Source organism: Geotrypetes seraphini, chromosome 6 (genome assembly GCF_902459505.1).
Source record: "Geotrypetes seraphini chromosome 6, aGeoSer1.1, whole genome shotgun sequence".
NCBI lineage: Eukaryota > Metazoa > Chordata > Amphibia > Gymnophiona > Dermophiidae > Geotrypetes > Geotrypetes seraphini.
Window position 1 is genome coordinate 41,779,337 of NC_047089.1, and position 21,185 is coordinate 41,800,521.

General features: G+C 40.2%; 1 protein-coding gene across 1 annotated transcript in view; it reads left to right on the forward strand.

The window, feature by feature from the left end:
• Positions 1-21,185, forward strand: part of ZMYM2 (zinc finger MYM-type containing 2) — a 537,976-nt gene that overhangs the window by 507,439 nt on the left and 9,352 nt on the right. The window contains 3 exon segments of the mRNA XM_033950396.1: positions 12,379-12,630; positions 12,743-12,756; positions 12,758-12,864. Of these exon segments, the coding sequence (XP_033806287.1) occupies positions 12,379-12,630; positions 12,743-12,756; positions 12,758-12,864 (373 nt within the window).

A 21,185-nucleotide genomic window follows, 5' to 3' on the forward strand; every position in this document is an offset into this window, starting at 1 on the left:
TTACCTAGACATGTCGAATTTTGACTTTCAGATTATCATCTTGGCAAGCAGGGAAAGACAGCCTCTAACACAGTGATCTCAAACTTACGGCCCGGGACCACATGCGGCCCGGCAGGTATTATTTTGAGGCCCTTGGTTTGTTTATCATAATCACAAAAGTAAAATAAAGCAGTTTCTTGATCATATGTTTCTTTAGCTATAAATGACAATATTATTATTAAAACTTAGCCAAAAGGAAAGATTTATAAACTATAAAGAATTTTACCTCATGCAAAATTGTCATTTTTTAATAAAACATTAACTATTTTTTCTGAGGCCCTCCAAGTACCTACAAATCCAAAATGTGGCCCTGCAAAGGGTTTGCGTTTGAGACCACTATTCTAACACGTCTAGCTCCAGATGGATTCCCATGACGATTTCCTCTCTATACATTGGCTGTGGTAAATAGTTGCCAATATCTTTGAAAGCTCATTCCACTAGAAGTGGCCATGGGAGGAGGCCCATGCAATAACACCCGAAGAGATTTGTAGGGTGGCTACATGGTCCACCCAATATACTTTTATGAAATTTTACAGAGTGGATGTGACAGAACATATGGACTCAGATTTTGGGTTCATGGTGCTGACAGCAGGCCCATCTATCCCACCTTAGACTCCAGGGACTGCTATGATATGTTCCACTTTTCAAGACTCCTGTACCCTTTGCACCTGAAGGGAAGATTAGGTTCTTACCTCGATAATCTTTCTGGTAGAAGGGTATAGGAGTCTTGGCAGTCCACCCTGTCAGATTTCTATTTAGCCTGCTTTCTGCGTCAGATAGGTATATATATCCAGAAGTTTGGGTTTCTGCCTATCAGAAGTATTTGAAGAGCATTGTAACATCTCAGTTGTATAGTCATAGGAGTACTTTTGGGATCTCCATCAGTGTTAGTGCTGGTTGTTCTCAGGTAGGTGGTTTAGTTCCACCTTAGTTTTTTCTTTTGTCTCACGTGTTTTGTACTACTTTTGTACACTGTTTTATATTGAACTTGATTTGATTCTCAACATTATTTAAAGAGCAGAACAGAATTAGTTACGTTGGGGAGAATCCCTCTATCCCTCCTAGTTATTTCTCCTCTTATAGTGCTTTGGTATGACCTGAGGAGGAGCTGGAGTATAGCCTAGAGCAGGAAGTGGAGCTGAAGAAAATTTAACTCTTTTTACACAAACTCAAGGGTGGGGTTACATAACCCACTTGTACTTTGTACTCCTGTATCCTTCTACAAGAAACATTATCGAGGTAAGAACCTAATCTTTCCTTCTAGTGCAAAAGGTATATGAGTCTTGAACCAGTGGGTTATTCTCCTCTAGTCGCAAGTAATGTAGAAGGCATCATCTACAGTTTTTCCATTAACTCTGCCTCCTGCACCACTGGGCTGTGCTCTAGCTCATCAGTTTTTCTTTCTACACACGAGTTTGAAGGTGTCTTTCTGATCTACTCTAAGCTTTCTTTATTATTTTCAGGGTTTTTTAATCCGAATTTGGAGGCTTTTCAGTTCTCCAGAGATCCCCAGTGTTCTGGAACAGTTCTGCCTGGGAGAAGACACAGACACTCTCAGCAGAAGTCTTAGCTGGGAGGGAAACCCTTTTCAACAGCACCTACCTGGCCAGACTGCTTTAATGTTTTCAGTGGCTTGGGGACCGTTCCGCTGGTAACAAGGCTCACTCCTGGTTTGTACTGGAACTTGAGCTCAGGCTGTGTGGGCCCCATGTCAATCCTGAGGGCTCTATTTGGTACCAGCTATGTTCCTCCCCCTTCCTGAAAGGTGCAAAAAGAGCTTTAGGGGTTTGGGGTCTCATGCTTTCTTAGGGTCTGACTGGCAGTCAAAAGAAACAAGCATCTGAATTATTTTGACATGCTTGTCTGAGGCAGAAGTCTTCATTCTCCAGCTGCTGTTTTCAGTTGAAGTAGGCACAGCCCCTATAGATTTGTGAGTACAGTCCATAACTGTCTTTGGGAAAAATTGTGTGTGGGGGGTCCCCAAATTGCAGTTTTGAAGGTGTCTGGGACTAGTATTTGGGTCTTCTACTTCCAAAAACCCCTTTACTGAATTTTTGTTGTTTTTATTCAGCTTCCCGGGCTTTTTTTTTTTTTGGCATTAAAATATTGCTACTACAGCCATCTTGGATTTCTTGATTTTGTTTTAAAAGTCTCTCTACCTTAAAACACCTTGATTTTTAGTTAAAATTGATATAGATGGACTCCTTAGGCTGTTCTAACCTGGATTCATGCCAGATTGGTGTTAAATGGCCAGCTGAGGAGCATCAGCAGCGTGGCAGAGGAACACCCGGAAGATTGAAGGCCGCGAAGCAGCTTGGCTAGATTGCTGCCGAATCTGCCAGTTTGTTATAAGGTATTTATTTCGGTCTCGCAGTTCAGATGGAAAGGAGAGATGGGTCAGCCGAGGGGGGGGCGGTGCATACGTGGCCAGGGGATAGAAAGATGCTACACAGGGGGATGGGAGGAAGGGAGGGATAGAAGCTGCAAGGGTTCTGCACAAGGGGAGGGAGGGAGGGATAGATGGGATGGAGGGATAGAAAGATACTCCTGAAGGGGATGGTTGAGAGGGGAGGAAGATGCACATGTGGGGGAGAGAAAGGAAATAGGAAGAATTGGGATGGAGGAGAGGAAGGGAGAGATGACCATTGTACATGGAAAAAAATAAGACCTAGTGCATTTTTTGGGCCCAAAATTAATATGACAGTGTCTTGTTTTTGGCGAAACACGGTAAATTTGCACCAAAGACTCTGGCATCGACGACAGAGACACCGGCAGTGACACCGGTGTCGAGTATACCATCCCATTAGATAAGCCGTCTAAGAAGCCTTCCACTTCCCCCTCCGTGACACAGGTTAAAGCTGCATTGAGCCAAGTCATGCCGACCTCGCAAAGTCCCGAAAGCGCCTGGTCCCGATCTCAGTGAGTGCCTCTACATCGACATCTTCCTCACCGGACCGTGTTGCTGCACATCCCAACCTGCAATCATTACACCTGGCAGCTTGGTTTCTCTCGGGCTGAATCAATCTGAATTACATCTCTCTCAGCCTGTCCACAATATTATTGACGCCTCCAGGAAGCCAGCCACTCAACAATGTTATCAACAAAAGTGGACTCGTTTTTATTCCTGGTGTCATCTTCATCGTCACGATCCAACTTCCTTATCAGTTGAACTGGTTTTGGATTATCTGCTTCATCTATCTGAATATGGTCTCAGATCTACATCTATTAGAGTTCATCTCAGTGTTATTACAGCTTTTCACCTTCCAGTTGAGGGTAAACCTCTCACTGCTCATCCTTTCGTCTCCAGATTCATGAAGGGACTTTTCAATGTGAAACCACCTCTCAAACCTCCTCCAGTAGTCTGGGACCTTAATATGGTTCTTTCCAGGATAATGAAGCTTCCATTTGAACCAATGGCCATGGCTCATCTCAAGTTTCTTACCTGGAAAGTAGTTTTCTCATATCTCTCACTTTGGCCAGAAGAGTCAGTGAGCTGCAAACGTTAATGGAAGATCCACCGTTCACAGTTGTTCACCATGACAGAGTGGTTCTGCGCATGCATCTCAAGTTTCTGCAGAAAGTTGTTATGGAGTTTCATCTCAATCAGTTGATTGTTCTTCCAGTTTTTTTCCCCCTAAACCTCATTTTCATACAGGAGAAAAAGCATTTTACATTCTGGACTGTAAGCATGCTTTGGCCTATTACATCGGCAGGACAAAGCCACATCAAACATTTCCCCAACTCTTTGTCTCTTTTGATCCTAATAAGTTGGGGCATCCTATTTCCAAGAAAACAATTTCCAACTGCTTGGTTGCCTGTATATCGTTCTGTTATGCTCAGACTGGACTGCAACTGGAGAGTCGTGTCACAGCCCACAAGGTCTGCCAGGGGTAGGGAACTCTGGTCCTTGAGAGCCACATTACAGTCGGGTTTTCAGGATTTCCCCAATGAATATGCATTGAAACCAGTGCATGCAAAAAGATCTCATGCATATTCATTGGGGAAATCCTGAAAACCCAACTGGAATACGGCTCTCGAGGACCGGAGTTCCCTACCCCTCTGAACTATGGCAGCTTCTGTAGCTTTCCTTAGATCTACTCCTATTGAGGAAATCTGTAAAGCTTCCACCTGGTCCTCTGTTCATACCTTCACCTCATCTTATTGTCTGGAATCTTTTTCCAGATGGGATGGGCACTTTGGCCAGTCAGTATTACAACATCTATTTTCTTAAAGGCCAACATTCTCACCATCCCATTCTGGTTAAGAACATAAGAATTTGCCTCCGCTGGGTCAGACCAGAGGTCCATCCCGCCCAGTGGTCCGCTCCTGCGGCGGCCCTCCAGGCCCATCACCTGTGCAATGGTCCCTGACTATTCCTATAACCTATCTCAACTCCTATCTGTATCCCTCAATCCCCTTATCCTCTAGGAACCTATCCAAATCCTCTTTGAAGCCCTGTAACGTGCTTTGGCCTATCACGGCCTCCGGAAGCGCGTTCCATGTGTCCACCACCCTCTGGGTGAAAAAGAACTTCCTAGCATTTATTCTAAACCTGCCCCCTTTTAATTTCTCCGAGTGCCCCCTTGTACTTGTGGTTCCCCACAGTGTGAAGAATCTGTCCATGTCTACCTTTTCTATGCCTTTCAGGATTTTGAAGGTTTCTATCATGTCTCCTCTAAGTCTCCGCTTTTCCAGGGAGAATAGCCCCAGCTTTTTCAGCCTGTCCGCATATGAGAGGTTTTCCATACCTTTTATCAGTTTAGTCGCTCTTCTCTGGACTCCCTCAAGTTCTGCCTTGTTCTTCTTGAGGTTATCTTGGAGGTCACCCATGTGTGAGAATATGCTGCCTGCTTGTCCTGGGATAATACACAGTTACTTACTTTAACAGCTGTTACCAGCGACAGCAGGCAGATATTCTCACAACCCACCCACCTCCCCTGGTTGGCTTCTTAGCTGGCTTATCTGAACTGAGGGACCGCACACCTATGTCGGGCGGGAAGGCACTCATGCATGCGTGGTGCGGGCTATCGCAAACTTTCTAAGAAATTAAAGTGGCAATGCACTTTTGAAGTGCCCCATTGAGACTGGATGCCCAGTTGTTGTTTTGCTGGGTAGAAGTCCACTTATAAGCTTTTACAGCATCACATGAGGTGGGGATGAACAATGTACAGACGATCTCAACTGGCATTCTCTGGACCCAGAAAGACTTCGGTAGCACTGTACGTAGATTGAGACGTCCAAAGTTTGATTTAATGGCGTTGGCAGCCAAGAAAAAAAAAATCCCAAGTTTCTTCAGCTGAAGATGCAATTCTGATAGAGATGGTATGGATGCTGTAGTTCAGCCTTGGCTGGAGGCAGGACTGATGTGCTTGTTTATCCCATGGCCCATGATAAGACTGGGTCATTCAAAGAATAACAACCCACCTGGGCTTAGTAATTCTGGTGGCCTCAGATTGGCTGCATTCTCAATGTTATGTGGATATGGTTCGGCTGCAGAGGGACAAGTGTGTCAAGCTGCCATTTCATCCAACTCTTCTGTCACAAGGTCCATTTGCCAAGGAGGTTCTGGAACACTTCAAGCTTACTGTATGGCTCTGGAACGTTCAGCCCTAGAACAGAAGAGTTACTTGAAGGTGACCATAACTATGATCTAAGAAAACGGCAACTGTTGTGGGCTATGCCAAGGCTTGGGAAATGTTTCAGCACTGGTGTAATAAGCAGAATATAGAGTTTTTAAGGACAGCCTTGAGAAAATCTGATAGTTAGTTCTTTCAAAAGGCAGGTGGCAGATTTCTCATGCTTTATGTCTCAAGAGGCAAAGGTTTATTTGGCCTCTCATCCTGATATAAACATGTTTCTGAAGAGTGCTTTGCAGCCGCATCCTCCTGTGAGATAGCTGTTTTTCCACTTGGATTCTTAACATTGTTTTCATGCCCTCACTAAGGCCCCGTAAAAGCTCTTACGTGAGGCATCTCTGATGGATCTTACCGTTAAGATGGATTTCCTGGGATTAGGGAGGCATTTATAGATGGCAGCGTGAAGTGTCCCGTGGTAGCTCTCGTGAGTTGAGCGAAGATTTTTTTTCTAGACTATGCCGCATACCAAGAGAAAGGCAGCGGTTAGAGTTCTTTCCTCAAGCTCTAAGAATGCACCTACTTCTCAGAAGACCATCAAGAACTTCGTGGTTGAGCTCTGGAGGATCCCCAGTGCAACTTCGTGAGAAGGGAGACTCGTCTGCATCAGGGTTGGAAGTCACTCTTTCACCTCCATAGAGCAATTAGCGGCCTCGTCCCATGGCCCCTTCGAGTCTAGAGAGGCTTCCTTTGGTGGAAGTCGCCAAACTAGAGGGAAGATCTTGCAGGTGACTTGCTGGAATATGGAAAATCAATGCAGCAGTTTGCTGTTCCTGGCAGAAAGAAAATGCCAGAGTTGACAGAGAGCATTTGGAATGCCCTCCAGAAATTTGACGCAAAGGTGGACACCACAACTAAAGAAATATCAGCTCTTATGAGTAAAATTGAGACCATCAGAAACCTTATAAGGGACAAAAAATTAATTTACCACACAATTGTCATCAGTAAAAGAAGATATGGAAACTTTTAAAAGATGTTTCAACATCTATAATTAAGGATAATCAAGTTTTGCATAAGAAAATCTGAAATGTTAGAGAACTATAGTAGAAGATTGAATCTTCATCTTTTGAACTTTCCAAGATCTTCTGGGACTCCATTAGATGCCTTTAAGAAACGTTTAATTGAAGTTTTAAAATTCTCCTCTCAAAATATTCCTCCTGTGAATAAAATTTACTATATTTCCTCAAATATAGGAGACTTCCCAGAAATTAGTGATCAATTAGCGAGAAATTAAGATCTTAATATTTCTGCAATTTTGGAATCTTCTCTTATCAGAGATCTCTGAAAGATTAACGCTGTTGGTTTCATTTGTATTTGAGCAAGATGTAAATATGATTATGAAATTATACTTTAAAATGTCCAAGCTCTCTTTTGTAGGAAAAAGATATGGGTTTACCTAGATGTGACACGAGAGAAACAAAGTATCAGAAGAGCTTTCTTGGATAGGAGACAGGAAGTGTTGGTACAGGGTGCAAAATTCTTGTTGGCATATCCTTGTAAATGTCGTATAATATACTTGTCCGCCTGAATCACAAGCCAATTAGTTTGCTATTGAAAAGGGTTCACAGAGCTTAATTCGTTTTAAAGCCTTTTCTTGTAAATTGTTTTTCTTTTTCGTTTTTTGTTTTTCTCCCCTTAATTAGGCCTCTCCTTTCATTATGGGTCTAAAGAAGAAACTTAGGATAACTGGAAATATGTGTTTCCTTATTTTAGTTAATTGGTTCTGTATTGCTTGAACAAGTGTGCACTTGTGAGATTTCATTTGAAAATTGCAATAAAAATAAAATAAAAAGATTTCCTGGTAGCTATAGCCGCAGTAAAAAGGGTTTCAGAGCTGCAGACTCTGTCCAGCAGAGAGCCTTTCCTCAGGTTTATGGAGGCTGGGGTTATCACTACGAACAGTACCTTATTGTTTTTTGCCAAAGGTGATTTCGGCCTTCCACGTAAATCAGGAAGTCTGACTACTTAGGTTCCATTCCACGGGTTTGTAGATGTCAGAAGAATTTTTCTCTGTTATCTCGAGATAAATGATTTTCGTCTCTCATATCTCTTTGTTCTAATGAATTCTAGCCTGTGGAGACTGGCTTCTAAGACTCCCATTTCAAGATGGATTCATTTGGCTATTTCTTCAGCGTATGTTAAATGGATATTGCCAAAGTGGAGATGGAACTGTACACATCAACCAGAGATAAAACCAATGAATAAATATTTATTAAGAACCAGTAAAACAGTCTGTTATATATTGAAGTAAACTGTGTCTGTTTCAGCACTGATGCCTGCCTCAGGGGTGCACAAACATCTAGAGAAACAGACATTTGCAAACATTGATAATGTATAAGTAAAAAAACAAATATATCCAAAAAAGAAAGACATACTTAAGGATTAGATTAGATTAGATTAATCATATTCATTTAATCAGATCAATAGTAAAAGGGGAGTGTGTGGCGCAGTGGTTAAAGCTACAGCCTCAGCACCCTGGGGTTGTGGGTTCAAACCCACGCTGCTCCTTGTGACACTGGGCAAGTCACTTAATCCCCCCATTGCCCCAGGTACATTAGGTAGATTGTGAGCCTGCCAGGACAGACAGGGAAAAATGCTTGAGTACCTGAATAAATTAATGTAAACCGTTCTGAGCTCCCTTGGGAGAATGGTATAGAAAATTGAATAAATAAAATACTTTTTTCAAAAAAGAATAAATAAATGAATAACTCAACTAAAAATTATATATATATGTATGTATATAAAATAAATATGAATCTATAAGTTGATATCAATAGATAATATTAAAAAATATGTGCAAAACAAATTAAACAACAAATAAATTTTGAAGGGAATACCTTGTCACAGCAAAATCTGGTACAATGCTAGAAAAATGTATTCTGAAAATAAATCCTGAAAGTGAAATAAAATATATGAAACAAACGCTAAAAATGGCGATCACAAATATCAGGGGACTATAACAGCATGAAAAAATGCTAGTGAAGCTCCATTTAAAACCAACGTAAAACAAATGCACCATAGAGACTCACCCACTAGGAGAACATACAGCGATTCAAACTCTGAAAAAATGGTGATTACAAATGTTAGAATGATATAAGAGCATCCCCGAGAGGCATCCGTTGATGAATGTTCATCTCTCAGAGATCACTGATTATGCAAAAAAAAAAAAAAAAGTGATGTTGCATTACAGGGTAAAAAAAGGATATCTGTACAAATTGTATGAGCTGGTGAATGTAAAAAGTGAAGGACAGAATATGAATGCACGATTGTCTTATGGACTAGAGATCTAAGAAGGTAAAAAGGTACAATTTAGAAGACTGTGTATGAACTAATGAAGGCTGAAGAAACTATGTATGGAGTGTAAAGATATAAAAGCAAAGCATGAATGGGGGAAATATATAAAACTGTATATAAAGCAGATATTGTAATGTGATTAATATTAAATGTGACATAAGTTTTATAAATACTTGTACAGAACATAATAAAAAATGTATAAAACAAATTCACCACAGCTGAACATATGAATAATGTTTGAAAACCATAATGGCTGTCACAAACATTTTATTAAAAAACTGAAAAATCAGTTTCTGCATTTAGACCATTAGGAGATAAACATTCAAAATCAAAGATAAACTGAATTTATCGAGGCGTTGACATCTATCAGAATAATAGTGTAATTGGGATCGTCATCCCTTGGATGAGAGTGTGGCACAGTAGTTAGAGCTACAGCCTCAGCACCCTGAGGTTGTGGGTTCAAACCCCACCCTGCTTCTTGTGATTCTGGGCAAGTCACTTAATCCTCCGCTGTCCCAGGTACATTAGATAGATTGTGAGCCCATCAGGACAGATAGGGAAAATGCTTGAAGTACCTGTATGTAAACCACTTTGAGTGTTTTCCCTTAACTGATTCAATTTGATGTCTATAGAAGGGGATATTTCTTTAGTTTTTTTCCTTTGAAGTTTCTGCCAAGGAACATTTATTTAGTATTGCGCACCATCTATCTAAAATAAACTTGATTATCTAAGAACATTTAACGCTAAGAAATGCAAAGTTATACATTTGGGCTGCAAAAACCCAAGGGAGCAGTACAGTTTAGGGGGTGAAGATCTTATGTGAGTGGGACTTGGGTGTGATTGTATGTGATGATCAGGTTGAAAAGGTAATGGAGAAAACTAGAAGGATGCTAGGGTGCATAGGAAGAGGTATTGCCAGTAAGAAAAAGGAGGTATTTATGCCCCTGTATAAGACTTTGGTGAGACCTCATTTAGAATATTGTGTACAATTCTGGAGGCCGCACCTTTAAAAAGATGTAAAAAGAATGGAGTCAATCCAGAGGAAAGCTACTAAAATGGTGCGTGGTCTTCGTCATAAGGCATATGGGAGTCAGACTTAAAGATCTCAATCTGTATACTTCGGAGGAAAGGTGGGAGAGGGGAGATATGATAAGGACGTTTAAATACCTATGTGATATAAATGCGCATGAGTCATTTGAAAGGAAGCTCTGGAATGAGAGGGCATAGGATGACGTTAAGAGGTGATAGGCTGTAGAGTAATCTAAGGAAATATTTCTTTACAGAAATGGTGGTAGATGTGTGGAAGTCTCCCGGAAGAGGTGGTAGAGACAGAGACTGTGTCTGAATTCAAGAAGGTCTAGGATAGGCACATGGGATCTCTTAGAGAGAGGAAGAGATAATAGTTACTGCAGATGTGCAGACTGAATGGCCATTTTGCCTTTAACTGCCATCATGTTTCTGTTTCTCACATTGATGTTAACTACACTCACACAAGTTTGATATCACATTCTATACCTTTGTTTACTGTCATGTATTCACTTTGACATCTTATTCCACACTTTTCTTGGTATCATCCCATTTTCCACTGAATGTTTACATTTGATATTGATCTGTTTCTGTTCTTCAGAATCATTAAGGTTATAAGACTGCCATCTATTGGGTATGTTTTGAATTCCGTATACTTTGCTTTTCATTTTGTTGTTTCCTTTGTTTTATACACATTTTTCATATTGTTTTATTATCTTTTGATATGAACTTATAGATTCATGTTTATTTTATATACATACATATACATATATTTATAAATTTTTAAATGTATTTTTGGGTTGTTCATTTATTCATTTTTGAAAAAAATATTTTGCTTTTGATCTGATTATGGCTTAATGAATATGATTCCTGTATTTGAACATATCATATAATACTGTCTTTCTTTTTCAGATATATCTGTTTTTTTACTTATACATTATCAGTATTTGTAAATGTCTGTTTTTCTAGATGTATGTGTACCCTTGAGGCAGGCATCAGTGCTGAAACACAGACCTTGCCGGGTCTACAACACAGTTTCCTTCAATATATAACAGAGACTGTTTTATTGGTTCTTAATAAATATTTATTTATTCATTCAATTTTCTATACCATTTTCTCAAGGGAGTTCATAACGGTTTTACATGAATTTATTCAGACACTAAAGCATTTTTCCCTGTCTGTCCCGGTGGGCTCACAATCTATCTCTGGTTGATGTATACTGTTCCATTCCCACTTTGGCAATTTCTGTTTGTTTTCCATGGGGTTAGTTTCCTTGTTCTCTGTTTTGGATATGGTAAATGTCCACTGATTTCTGTGTGAGCACACTTTATGAGGAGTGTGGCTTCCTCATGGGCAGAGTCCCAGGCAGTTCTGCCTGAGGAAATTTGTAGGGCAACTCTGTGGCCCACCCTCCATACTTTCACAGAATTTTACAGGGTGGACATGGTGGCACAAATGGACACCTCCTTTGGGTCCTTTGGCAGCAGGCTCATCTGTCCCGCCCTAGACTCTGGGAACTGCTTTGGGTATCCCACTGGTTCTAGACTTATATGCCTTTTGCACTAGAAAAGATTAGGTTCTTACCTTGATAATCTTCTTTCTAATAGAAAGACATATGAGTCTTGAAGGCACATTCTGTCAGATTTCATTTCGCCTTGCTTTCTCAGATGTATATATATTTCCAAATGTTTGGTTTTCTCCTTCCAGACAGGCCAGAAGAGTGACGAGTTAACTCTCTATTGCAAAAAGGCAAGTGAGTGACTTTGAGAACTACATAAGTGTTAGTGCTGGTTACACTCAGGTAGGTGGTGTTTTTTTTTTGGGGGGGTTCCACTTTGTTTTAAGCTATGTTCCTATTGGCATTGATTGGTTACATTTTAATCGTTGCAGAGCACAATTAGCTTGGTTGGGGAGTTCTCTGTTATCCCGCCTTTCTTATTTCTCCTCTTATAGTGATTGTCAATTGCTTTTGGTATATGAGGAGCTAGAGCATAGCCCAATGGTGCAGGAGGTGGAGCCAAGAGAGAAAAAAATGTAATGATATCTACATTTAGATGATATCGGACCTAGTGGAGAATAACTCACTCATTCAAGGCTCATATGCCTTTTTACTAGAAAGAAGATTATTGAGGTAAAAACCTAATCTTTCCATCTAAATTTATCATTTGAAAATTATCTAGAAAGAAATTCTAGGTTCTAGAAGAGGCATGACCAGTTCTGATGTTTTTACACATTTCACAAGTATTTTTTTAATGCTCTGATCAGATACATTTCTGCTGTATTCTTGTATTTGGATCTACATTTTTTTCAAATTCTTTTCAGTTTAGAAACCTATTGATCAGTTTTCTGTTCCTCGTTTTTCATACATTTGTCTGTGCTTTCTAAGGTTCAATATTTTCCCGAGTTGAAGAAGAATACCTTTGGAGAATAAAACAGCTGGGACCCCAGTCTCCATTAGTACTTCTGTTTACACTCTTCTATTTCAACACTAAATATTTTGGTTTGAGAACAGTAGAGCAACACTTGAGACTTTCCTTCGGTACAGTTTTTAGGCAGTGGAAAAAAAATCCTCTAACAAAGGAAAACAAAGCATGTCTTCGATATCGGGTGTCTCCCCTTTGTGGAAGTGATGGCGAAGGTATGGTGATCATTCCAGAATGATTAAGGCAATTCAGTTTTTTGTAGCATAACATAATGCTACTAAGAATACTGTTTGAAAGATGGTCAAATATATTTATTTTATTCTTAAGATAAAATTACTACGGGGAAAAAGAAAACATGAGGATGATGAACCAGTATTTGAACAAATCGAAAACACAGCCAATCCCTCAAGATGTCCTGTTAAAATTTTTGAGTGCTACTTGTCTAAAAGGTAAGGGTTTTCTATAGTGTACTTCTAAGTTATTAAAAATTGGACATAAATCTGGTGAAACCTTAAGGGCCCTTTTACTAAGCTGTGCTAAAAAGTGGCCTGCGCCATCACTAAAGCGAGGCTTTCCTATATACTGAGGCCATTTTTAGCATTGCTGTAAAACAACCACATTTTTCATTTCTTCTGTTAATGTACATATGCTAATACCCTATTAGCACATAGTCATTAGTGCTGGAGCACTTACCAAAACCTAGGGCAAGATGCATAAAACACGGTTGTTAACGCTCTGTGAGTTGCTGTTGGCCGACTCTGGAACAGCGACTGAAGTTCCAACAAGTTTCCATGCAAATTATTTGCACTGTGACTCGCCATAATCAAATCTGATCAGTTGCTGTGAGAGCAACTGAGAGAGCAATTAACACATGCGCTGAGCCGGTTTGCGGAAGCCTGAACAGCTGAGTGGCAGAAAGCCCAAAGCAGCCTCCTGTCACTTAGCTGTTCGGGGCTTTTTCTCTCTTTATTTTTTTTTAATGACACAGATGTTGTGCGTGTGTTGCACACACACACAATATCTACCCATTAAAAAAAGAAAAAAGTAATTTCTTTCGGATCACTAGAGGTGATTGCTGTTTTTTTGTGCATGGCTAGCTGATGGTAGAACATTGATCGGTCAGCTACTTTGCATGGCATTTTAATATTAACAACCTTATTTGCATGGCTAGATGAGAAAGTAAGCAATCACATGGAAAAATGTGCAGTGAGCCATTTTGTGCACTGGGTCAGCAAATACAATCAGTTGCTAAACTGGTCAAACCAGTTTATTAGCAATCGTTAGATGATTGGAGGCTTTAGTGCATCTAACCCAGGGGTCTCAAAGTCCCTCCTTGAGGGCTGTAGTCCAGTCGGGTTTTCAGGATTTCCCCAATGAATATGCATGAGATCTATGTGCATGCACTGCTTTTAATGCATATTCATTGGGGAAATCCTGAAAACCTGACTGGATTGCGGCCCTCAAGGAGGGACTTTGAGATCCCTGATCTAACCCCTATTCTCTAGGCAATAATGGCTAATTGGTTGGCACATGGCAGTGTTAGCTGTACTAACTGATTGGCGCAGAACATGCCTAATATCTGCCCCCAAACGTGTCCCCAGCACATGGGAGGCAAACACCAATCTGAAATTTACCATGAGACCCTTAAGTGCGCCATGCAGTAATGGTTTTTAACTTGTGGTAAGTGCATATTAGTGCTTACCACAGCATAGTGAAAGGGCCCCTTTATGTTGGTTTACTTAGCTGAAGCCCACACTATGCCGAATTGTATAAGTGTTAAGATCAAAGTTGAGAAGGCATTCCTAAGATGAGGCAGTAATTCTTCTACTTTCCGCTACAGTAAGAGAGTTGAGGCAGGCTGCAGCACATTTCCAGCACAGGTCTGTGAATAGCGCTGTTACAGAATGTGAGGTGAATCGGGGGGAGAGTATCTGAAATTTAAGGGTTTCTGCATATCCCTCTGTGTTCTCCCACCTAAAAAGTCCTAAAATTGCTGGGGGTTTTGTGGGTTTTTTTAAATTTATAAATTTTTCAATCATACATTACAAGCATAATGAATGAGGAAAAAAGGAAGATATTACAATACGTAAAGGAAAACACATTTTCAATATTTCCTTTCAAGCCCACAACACTGAGGTGCCACATTGAAAATAAAAAAAAAGAAAATTAAAGGTAAACAGATGAATGAAATATGAGTCTAAAAACTTAAACCCAAATTCAATCAAACATATCACGGGCAAAATTACATTTATTACTCTAATATCTGTTAAAGGTAAACAGTAATTATTTCATTTCTCTAGCTAGCATAAATTGTTGCAACTGAATTGGATTCCAGAACACAAATTCCGTATCCTGCAATTTAACTAAACATTTACATGGAAATCTTAAGTAAAAAGTTGCCTCCAGAGCATTCAAAAATTCTTTCCTCTTTAATTGGGTGGCTCTGGAGACATCTGGAAAAATTCTAACCAAATCTCCACAAAACTTTATCAATCTATTTTTAAAGTATAATTTCATTAGTAGTGCCTTATTCATCTCACTCATGCAGGTTATTACCAGGGTAGACCGAGTCTGGATCATATCCTGACTATCCTCTAGAAATTCAGTCAAATTTATTTCAGGTGATATCAGTTGGTCAACATCCTGATTAGACTCAAGTTTTTTCTGAGGAATATAATTGTAATTATTAATAGGAAAGATCTCAGCATTGGGAAAACCCAGTATCTCCTTAAAAAAATGTGTAACAAAATTTCAGGTGAAAGCAGTTGGGTTACAGGGAAATTAACCAAGCGGAGATTCCTTGCTTTAAAACAATTCCCCATTATTTCTAACCTGGAGTGCATAACACAAGAGTCTTTAACCGCTGAGGTAGAAACAGTTTGCAAAGTGGTGACTTGTGATTCCCCAATGCTCATCTTCTTATCCAAAATACCTAAATTGGAATCTACATTCTCCATTTTATGAACAACTGCTTGTGAAAAGTCCACTGTCTGTCTTACTGTTGACCTCAGAAACCCCTCTACTCTAGTTATTGCTAACTACAAGTCTTTAAGTGTAATATCTTGTAAACCTTCTGATTCAGAATGAAGCTCCGAATCACTTGAAAATGCAAGTGGCTTGGGAATTCCAGTAAAGACAATTTTGTTAGTATCACAAAAAAGAACTTCTGAGTCAGTAGAATTAGTGGGACTAACTTGAGACCCATAGTTTATGGAGTGAAAAACTTGTGTACAACAGAAGAACGGGACTTGGGTGTGATTGTATTCGATGATATTAAGATGGCCAAACAGGTTGAAAAGTTGATGGGTGCATAGGAAGAGGTATAATATTCCTGTAGGAAAAAGGAGGTATTTGTGCCCCTGTATAAGAATCTGGTGAGACCTCATTTAGAATATTGTGTACAATTCTGGAGGCCGCACCTTTAAAAAAGAATGGAGTCAGTTCAGAGGAAGGTTACTAAAATGGTGCATGGTGTTCGTTATAAATTAGTATATAGGCTTATAGATGGAAAATATTTATAGAAGAATGCGTACTGTTGCAACCTAAGGGGTGGGATACACTATAGCCCTCCCCACAATATCTTCTATATTACAACTGTTTATTAACAAAAGTCTTCAGGCCCTCAGAGGTGCCACCAGATGCTCAATTATGTCTCATAGCAACTGGCTTTATGCCCCCTATCGTCATCGGGTCTCTTTAGTTTTTTTTAAGTTTGTTTTTTTTTTTTTTGTGCAATGCTATATTTTTGTGTTAATTCAATAAATAGTTGATAAAAGTTAGAACTTATCTTGGGTGGTTCAGCCAAGAGGGATAGAGTACTGCCAACATGTTTCACCCTATTCGGGTTTCCTCAGGGCACAATCCCTCAGAACTGTGTGTGCTCTATACGACGTGGCCCCCGAATGAATGATCTAAGATCTTAGATCATTCATTCGGGTGGCCACATCGTATAGAGCACACACAGTTCTGAGGGATTGTGCCCTGAGGAAACCCGAATAGGGTGAAACATGTTGGCAGTACTCTATCCCTCTTGGCTGAACCACCCAAGATAAGTTCTAACTTTTATCAACTATTTATTGAATTAACACAAAAATATAGCATTGCACAAAAAAAAACTTTAAAAAAACTAAAGAGACCCGATGACGATAGGGGGCATAAAGCCAGTTACTTTGAGACATAATTGAGCATCTGGTGGCACCTCTGAGGGCCTGAAAACTTTTGTTAATAAACAGTTGTAATATAGAAGATATTGTAGGAAGGGCTATAGTGTATCCCACCCCTTGGTGTTCGTTATAAGGCATATGGGGACAGACTTAAAGATCTCAATATGTATACTTTGGAGGAAAGACGGGAGAGGGGAGATATGATAGAGACATTTAAATACCTACATGGCATAAATGCGCATAAGTCAAGTCTCTCATTTGAAAGGAAACTGGAATGAGAGAGCATAAGATGAAGTTAAGAGGTGATAGGCTCAGGAGTAATCTATGGAAATACTTTTTGACAGAAACGTTAGAACAGTATCCTGGAAGAGATGGTGGAGACATAGCAGATATAGCACAGTTACTTACTGTAACAGGTGTTATCCGGGGACAGCTCCACTGTTTTCCTCGGTATCAGCCTACTGGTAACAGCAGATCATTCATCTTTCTGGTACCAAAAATCCTCGATGCATAGGGTTTTAATGATTTCTTCCTGTGAACATCGAATCCACATAGAAAGTTCAGAGGCCTCAGATATCAGCTCCTTAGAAAAATAAAGCAGCTCAGTCTTTTTGCCATGCTTCTAGAGAGCATAGCAGAGGTAACTTCAGAGTTTCCAGAAGACTACGCCTTCTCCAAATCAGAAAGTTTATGCTAAGATCACCCATTGATACATTAGTGTGACTTCCAGAGCATCGACTGTTTTTTTGCTATGAGGACATCTTCCATGGCTGTGAGACTCTGGCATGGACATCCATGTTCAGGATCATTTACCAAATAATCTCTTGCCTTCGAGAAGGGCTTTTTAGGAACAAAATTGAGGATGCCACCCCAAAACTTCTGGATGTTCTCCACTTCATAAATTCACATTGAGAACACTATTGTGAAGAACTGGAGTGGTCCACTAGGGCTATACAGCCTTTTTAAGGTTGGATGTCCTCTTCTACTTATCATTCATATATGGATCTGTAACTCAAAGTTTCATCATATGTGTAAAGCCTATTAAAGATTTATTTATTTATTTTAAAAACTTCTATACCGTTTTGGACTCTTCTATCTTTGCTGATGACATCAAACTCTGCAGCAGGGTTAGAAACACGGAAGACTGCGAAGACCTGCAAAGAGACCTAACGAGACTGGAAGAGTGGGCAAAAAAGTGGCAGATGAATTTTAACATAGGGAAATGCAAGGTCATGTAGGGAAAAAGAACCCGATGTTCACCTACAAAATGAGAGGATCACTGCAAGGGGTGAGCAACCTTGAAAGAGACCTGGGGGTGATGGTGGACACAACATTGAAAGCATCAGCACAATGTGCGACAGCCTCAAAGAAAGTGAACAGAATGTTGGGTATCATTAAAAAGGGTATCACGACCAGGACGAAGGAAGTCATCATGCCGCTATATCGTGCAATGGTGCGCCCACATCTGGAGTACTGTGTCCAGTACTGGTCACCGTACCTCAAGAAGGACATGGCAGTACTTGAGGGGTCCAGAGGAGAGCAACTAAACTGGTAAATGGTATGGAAAACTTTTCATATGCTGACAGGTTGAAAATGCTGGGGCTATTCTCCCTGGAAAAGCGGAGACTTAGAGGAGACATGATAGAACCTTCAAAATCCTGAGGGGCATAGAGAAGGTGGACAGGGACAGATTCTTCAGACTGTGGGGAACCACAAGTACAAGGGGTCACTCAGAGAAATTGAGAGGGGACAGGTTTAGAACAAATGTGAGGAAGTTCTTTTTTACCCAGAGGGTGGTGGACACATGGAACGCGCTTCCAGAGATTGTAATAGGCCAGAGCACACTACAGGGTTTCAAGGAAGGTTTAGATAGGTTCCTAAAGGATGAGGGGATTGAGGGTTACAGATAGATGTAGAGGTACGTTACAGAAATGGTCAGGAACCACTTCACAGGTCACAGACCTGATGGGCCGCCACGGGGGCGGACCACTGGGCGCGATGGACCTCTGGTCTGATCCAGTGGTGGCAACTTCTTATGTTCTTACTGCCAGAGCTGTTCCATAGAGAAATCCACCATGGGTGTAGAACCTGTTAAAAATGGATCACTTCTTCTATGCATCACCAACAACTACTTATTATAACACAAGATACTGAATAGAGGGAAAAGCAGGGATCCACTCTGGGTGTAGAACTTATTAAGTTTGGATCGCCTTGCCTATTTCTCATAATCTCGTGGGACATATGCCTTTGACTTCTGTGGCACCACTATTTTTAACCAAAGGGATCCATTAAAGTTGGATCACTTTATTTCTGTTCTTCTACTTGTTCTACACTCCTCCAGAACATCTCCATGACCCAGGGACAATGCCACAGTGCCTTCAAGCACCCTGGAGAACAGTGCCAGCTTCCACAGGGAGGGAGATGGGGGGTGTATACTACTTAATATGAACTCCCCCTGAATCTAAACTCTTATCTTCTGGATTCTTCAGACATCCATTTGATACATCTCCTCTTCTACCTATGACCTTGACATTAATGTCCATGATTGCCTTCTGAAAACTTCCACAGCTCCACATACAAGCAATATGTTTTTCCCTTGTCATAGGCAAGTTTGCCCATGTTCTTCCCAGAACCAATGCTGATAACCTTGTCTATTAGACCCAGAGGATATTGACTATGCTTTCTTGAGGTTTCCATACTTTGTTCAGAATATCTCACCCTACTGACCACCTGTTGAGCTGGTAAAAAAAATCATTCCTTCCAATTCAAGCTCAGACATCTATTTCAACTACTACTATATTCTAAAGAACTTTGGGAGTGGCTTAGGAGAGGTGAAGGCCACTTAAACATCTTATTAATGATGATCTTATCTGTTAACCTGTTTTTATCTATGGTCTAGCTTCGTATTTACTATACCTTTTACAGGCCTCTGCCTATCCATTTATGGATACATGCACCTCTTTATTCTTGAGCAATGTATTAACTATCCAGTATTGCTGATACCAATGCTCAAATTGAGGCGTTCCATTTATGAGGCGTCCTCATATATACAGTATATTACTCTAATTCCAGAGCGGTAATACTTTTATTACTGTTCTATAACTTTTGACTGGGTGTTCACAAACTTTTGTACCCCACTGTATATTACTCTAATTCCAGAGCGGTAATACTTTTATATCCCACTCAACACCTTGAAGTATACCCAGTATTTTGTATTTTTTTTGCTACTCTCTATGGAGTCAAAAAAACAAATAAACCCCTAATGGCACCTGGTACCCTAGTACCTTAACAACAGCTCGAGTCTACTCAATTGCATGTTCCTACCCCTGTAAAGAGTTATATTTACTCATTAGTTTCAAGTTCCATTGTTTACTACCCTATAGCGTTCATGCTCCATTCATTATGATATCCATATGACCTCCTCCATACATTAGGACCTACCATGTACGCAGTAAATACTATGCTCTCCTTACTCAAAGTTGCAATTAGTGCTCTGTTGGATTCTGGTTTTCGTAGTACTATGTTTTATTACCAAACTATGTATTGTCTATTACCAAACTGCTGTATCATCCAATCACTTATCTCAAGCAGTATGTACTCTTCCCTTGCCGCTTCTACATGTATTTCTACAAGGCACAGAATGTTTTTGTTAACAAGTTTCCACTTCTTTCCTACTGGCCTAGTGGACTTTCTGTTCCATTGCTAATCTTTTTATCTTCTACTTTTGTGCAATTCCTCATAATGTCATGTTTCCTCCAATTTGGATAACCCAGATTGTCACTATTAATCACAGTTTTCAACCTCTGGTTGTACAATTGTTTCTCACATTCTTCTGCTATATAGCCAACATCATTCTTCCACTGATGGCCCTAACCTTGCTTTTTACTTCGAAACAACTTTAACCAGACCATATGCCTGTTTCCATTCTTGCTTTCCTGAGCCTCCGATCTTTGGTTTCATATTGTTTTCAGTTGAGAAAACTTGGCTCAGAGGTAAAGTCCTGATATTTGATACAAAGGTCCAAGGGTCAAATCCCAGGTCACTCCTAATAAGTACATATAATATTTTCTTTCACATTTAGAAGGACTTGGCCTTTACTGTCTGACCCCTTTCTACTTTCATACCTACTTCTAGAAGCCATCCGGTCAATCCAGAATTAGCTTTCTTTGGTGTACAGTTCCTTCTTGTTGTAATCCTCCACCAATCGCACCCAGGTTCATGGTTGCTCTCTTTGCACCTTTTCTTCCATTTTTGGTTAACTAGAAATGGTCCATTTTCTCTTGCTTAGTCCTCAGGATTCTGAGTCCAGTTCTCTAACTCAGTATCTCAGTAAAACCTGAGGCTGGATGTTTCACATAATTTCACCTCAAATATTGCTTTTCAGCCATATTCCTCTCCTTGAAAGCAACCAGTCAAGGTGCTACTTCTACTCTGTAATCCTCGAGCAATAGCTCTCTTCACTTTTCAACACATTTAGTCAGCTTCAGGGGTACTACTGCTGACATATAGCCTTACCCCCAGTCAGCCAGTTTTTCATTCCAGCTTCTCTACATTCTCCTGTCAGTAGTCACTGAGTTGTCTCTCCTCCCTATTTTTTCTTTCCCGTT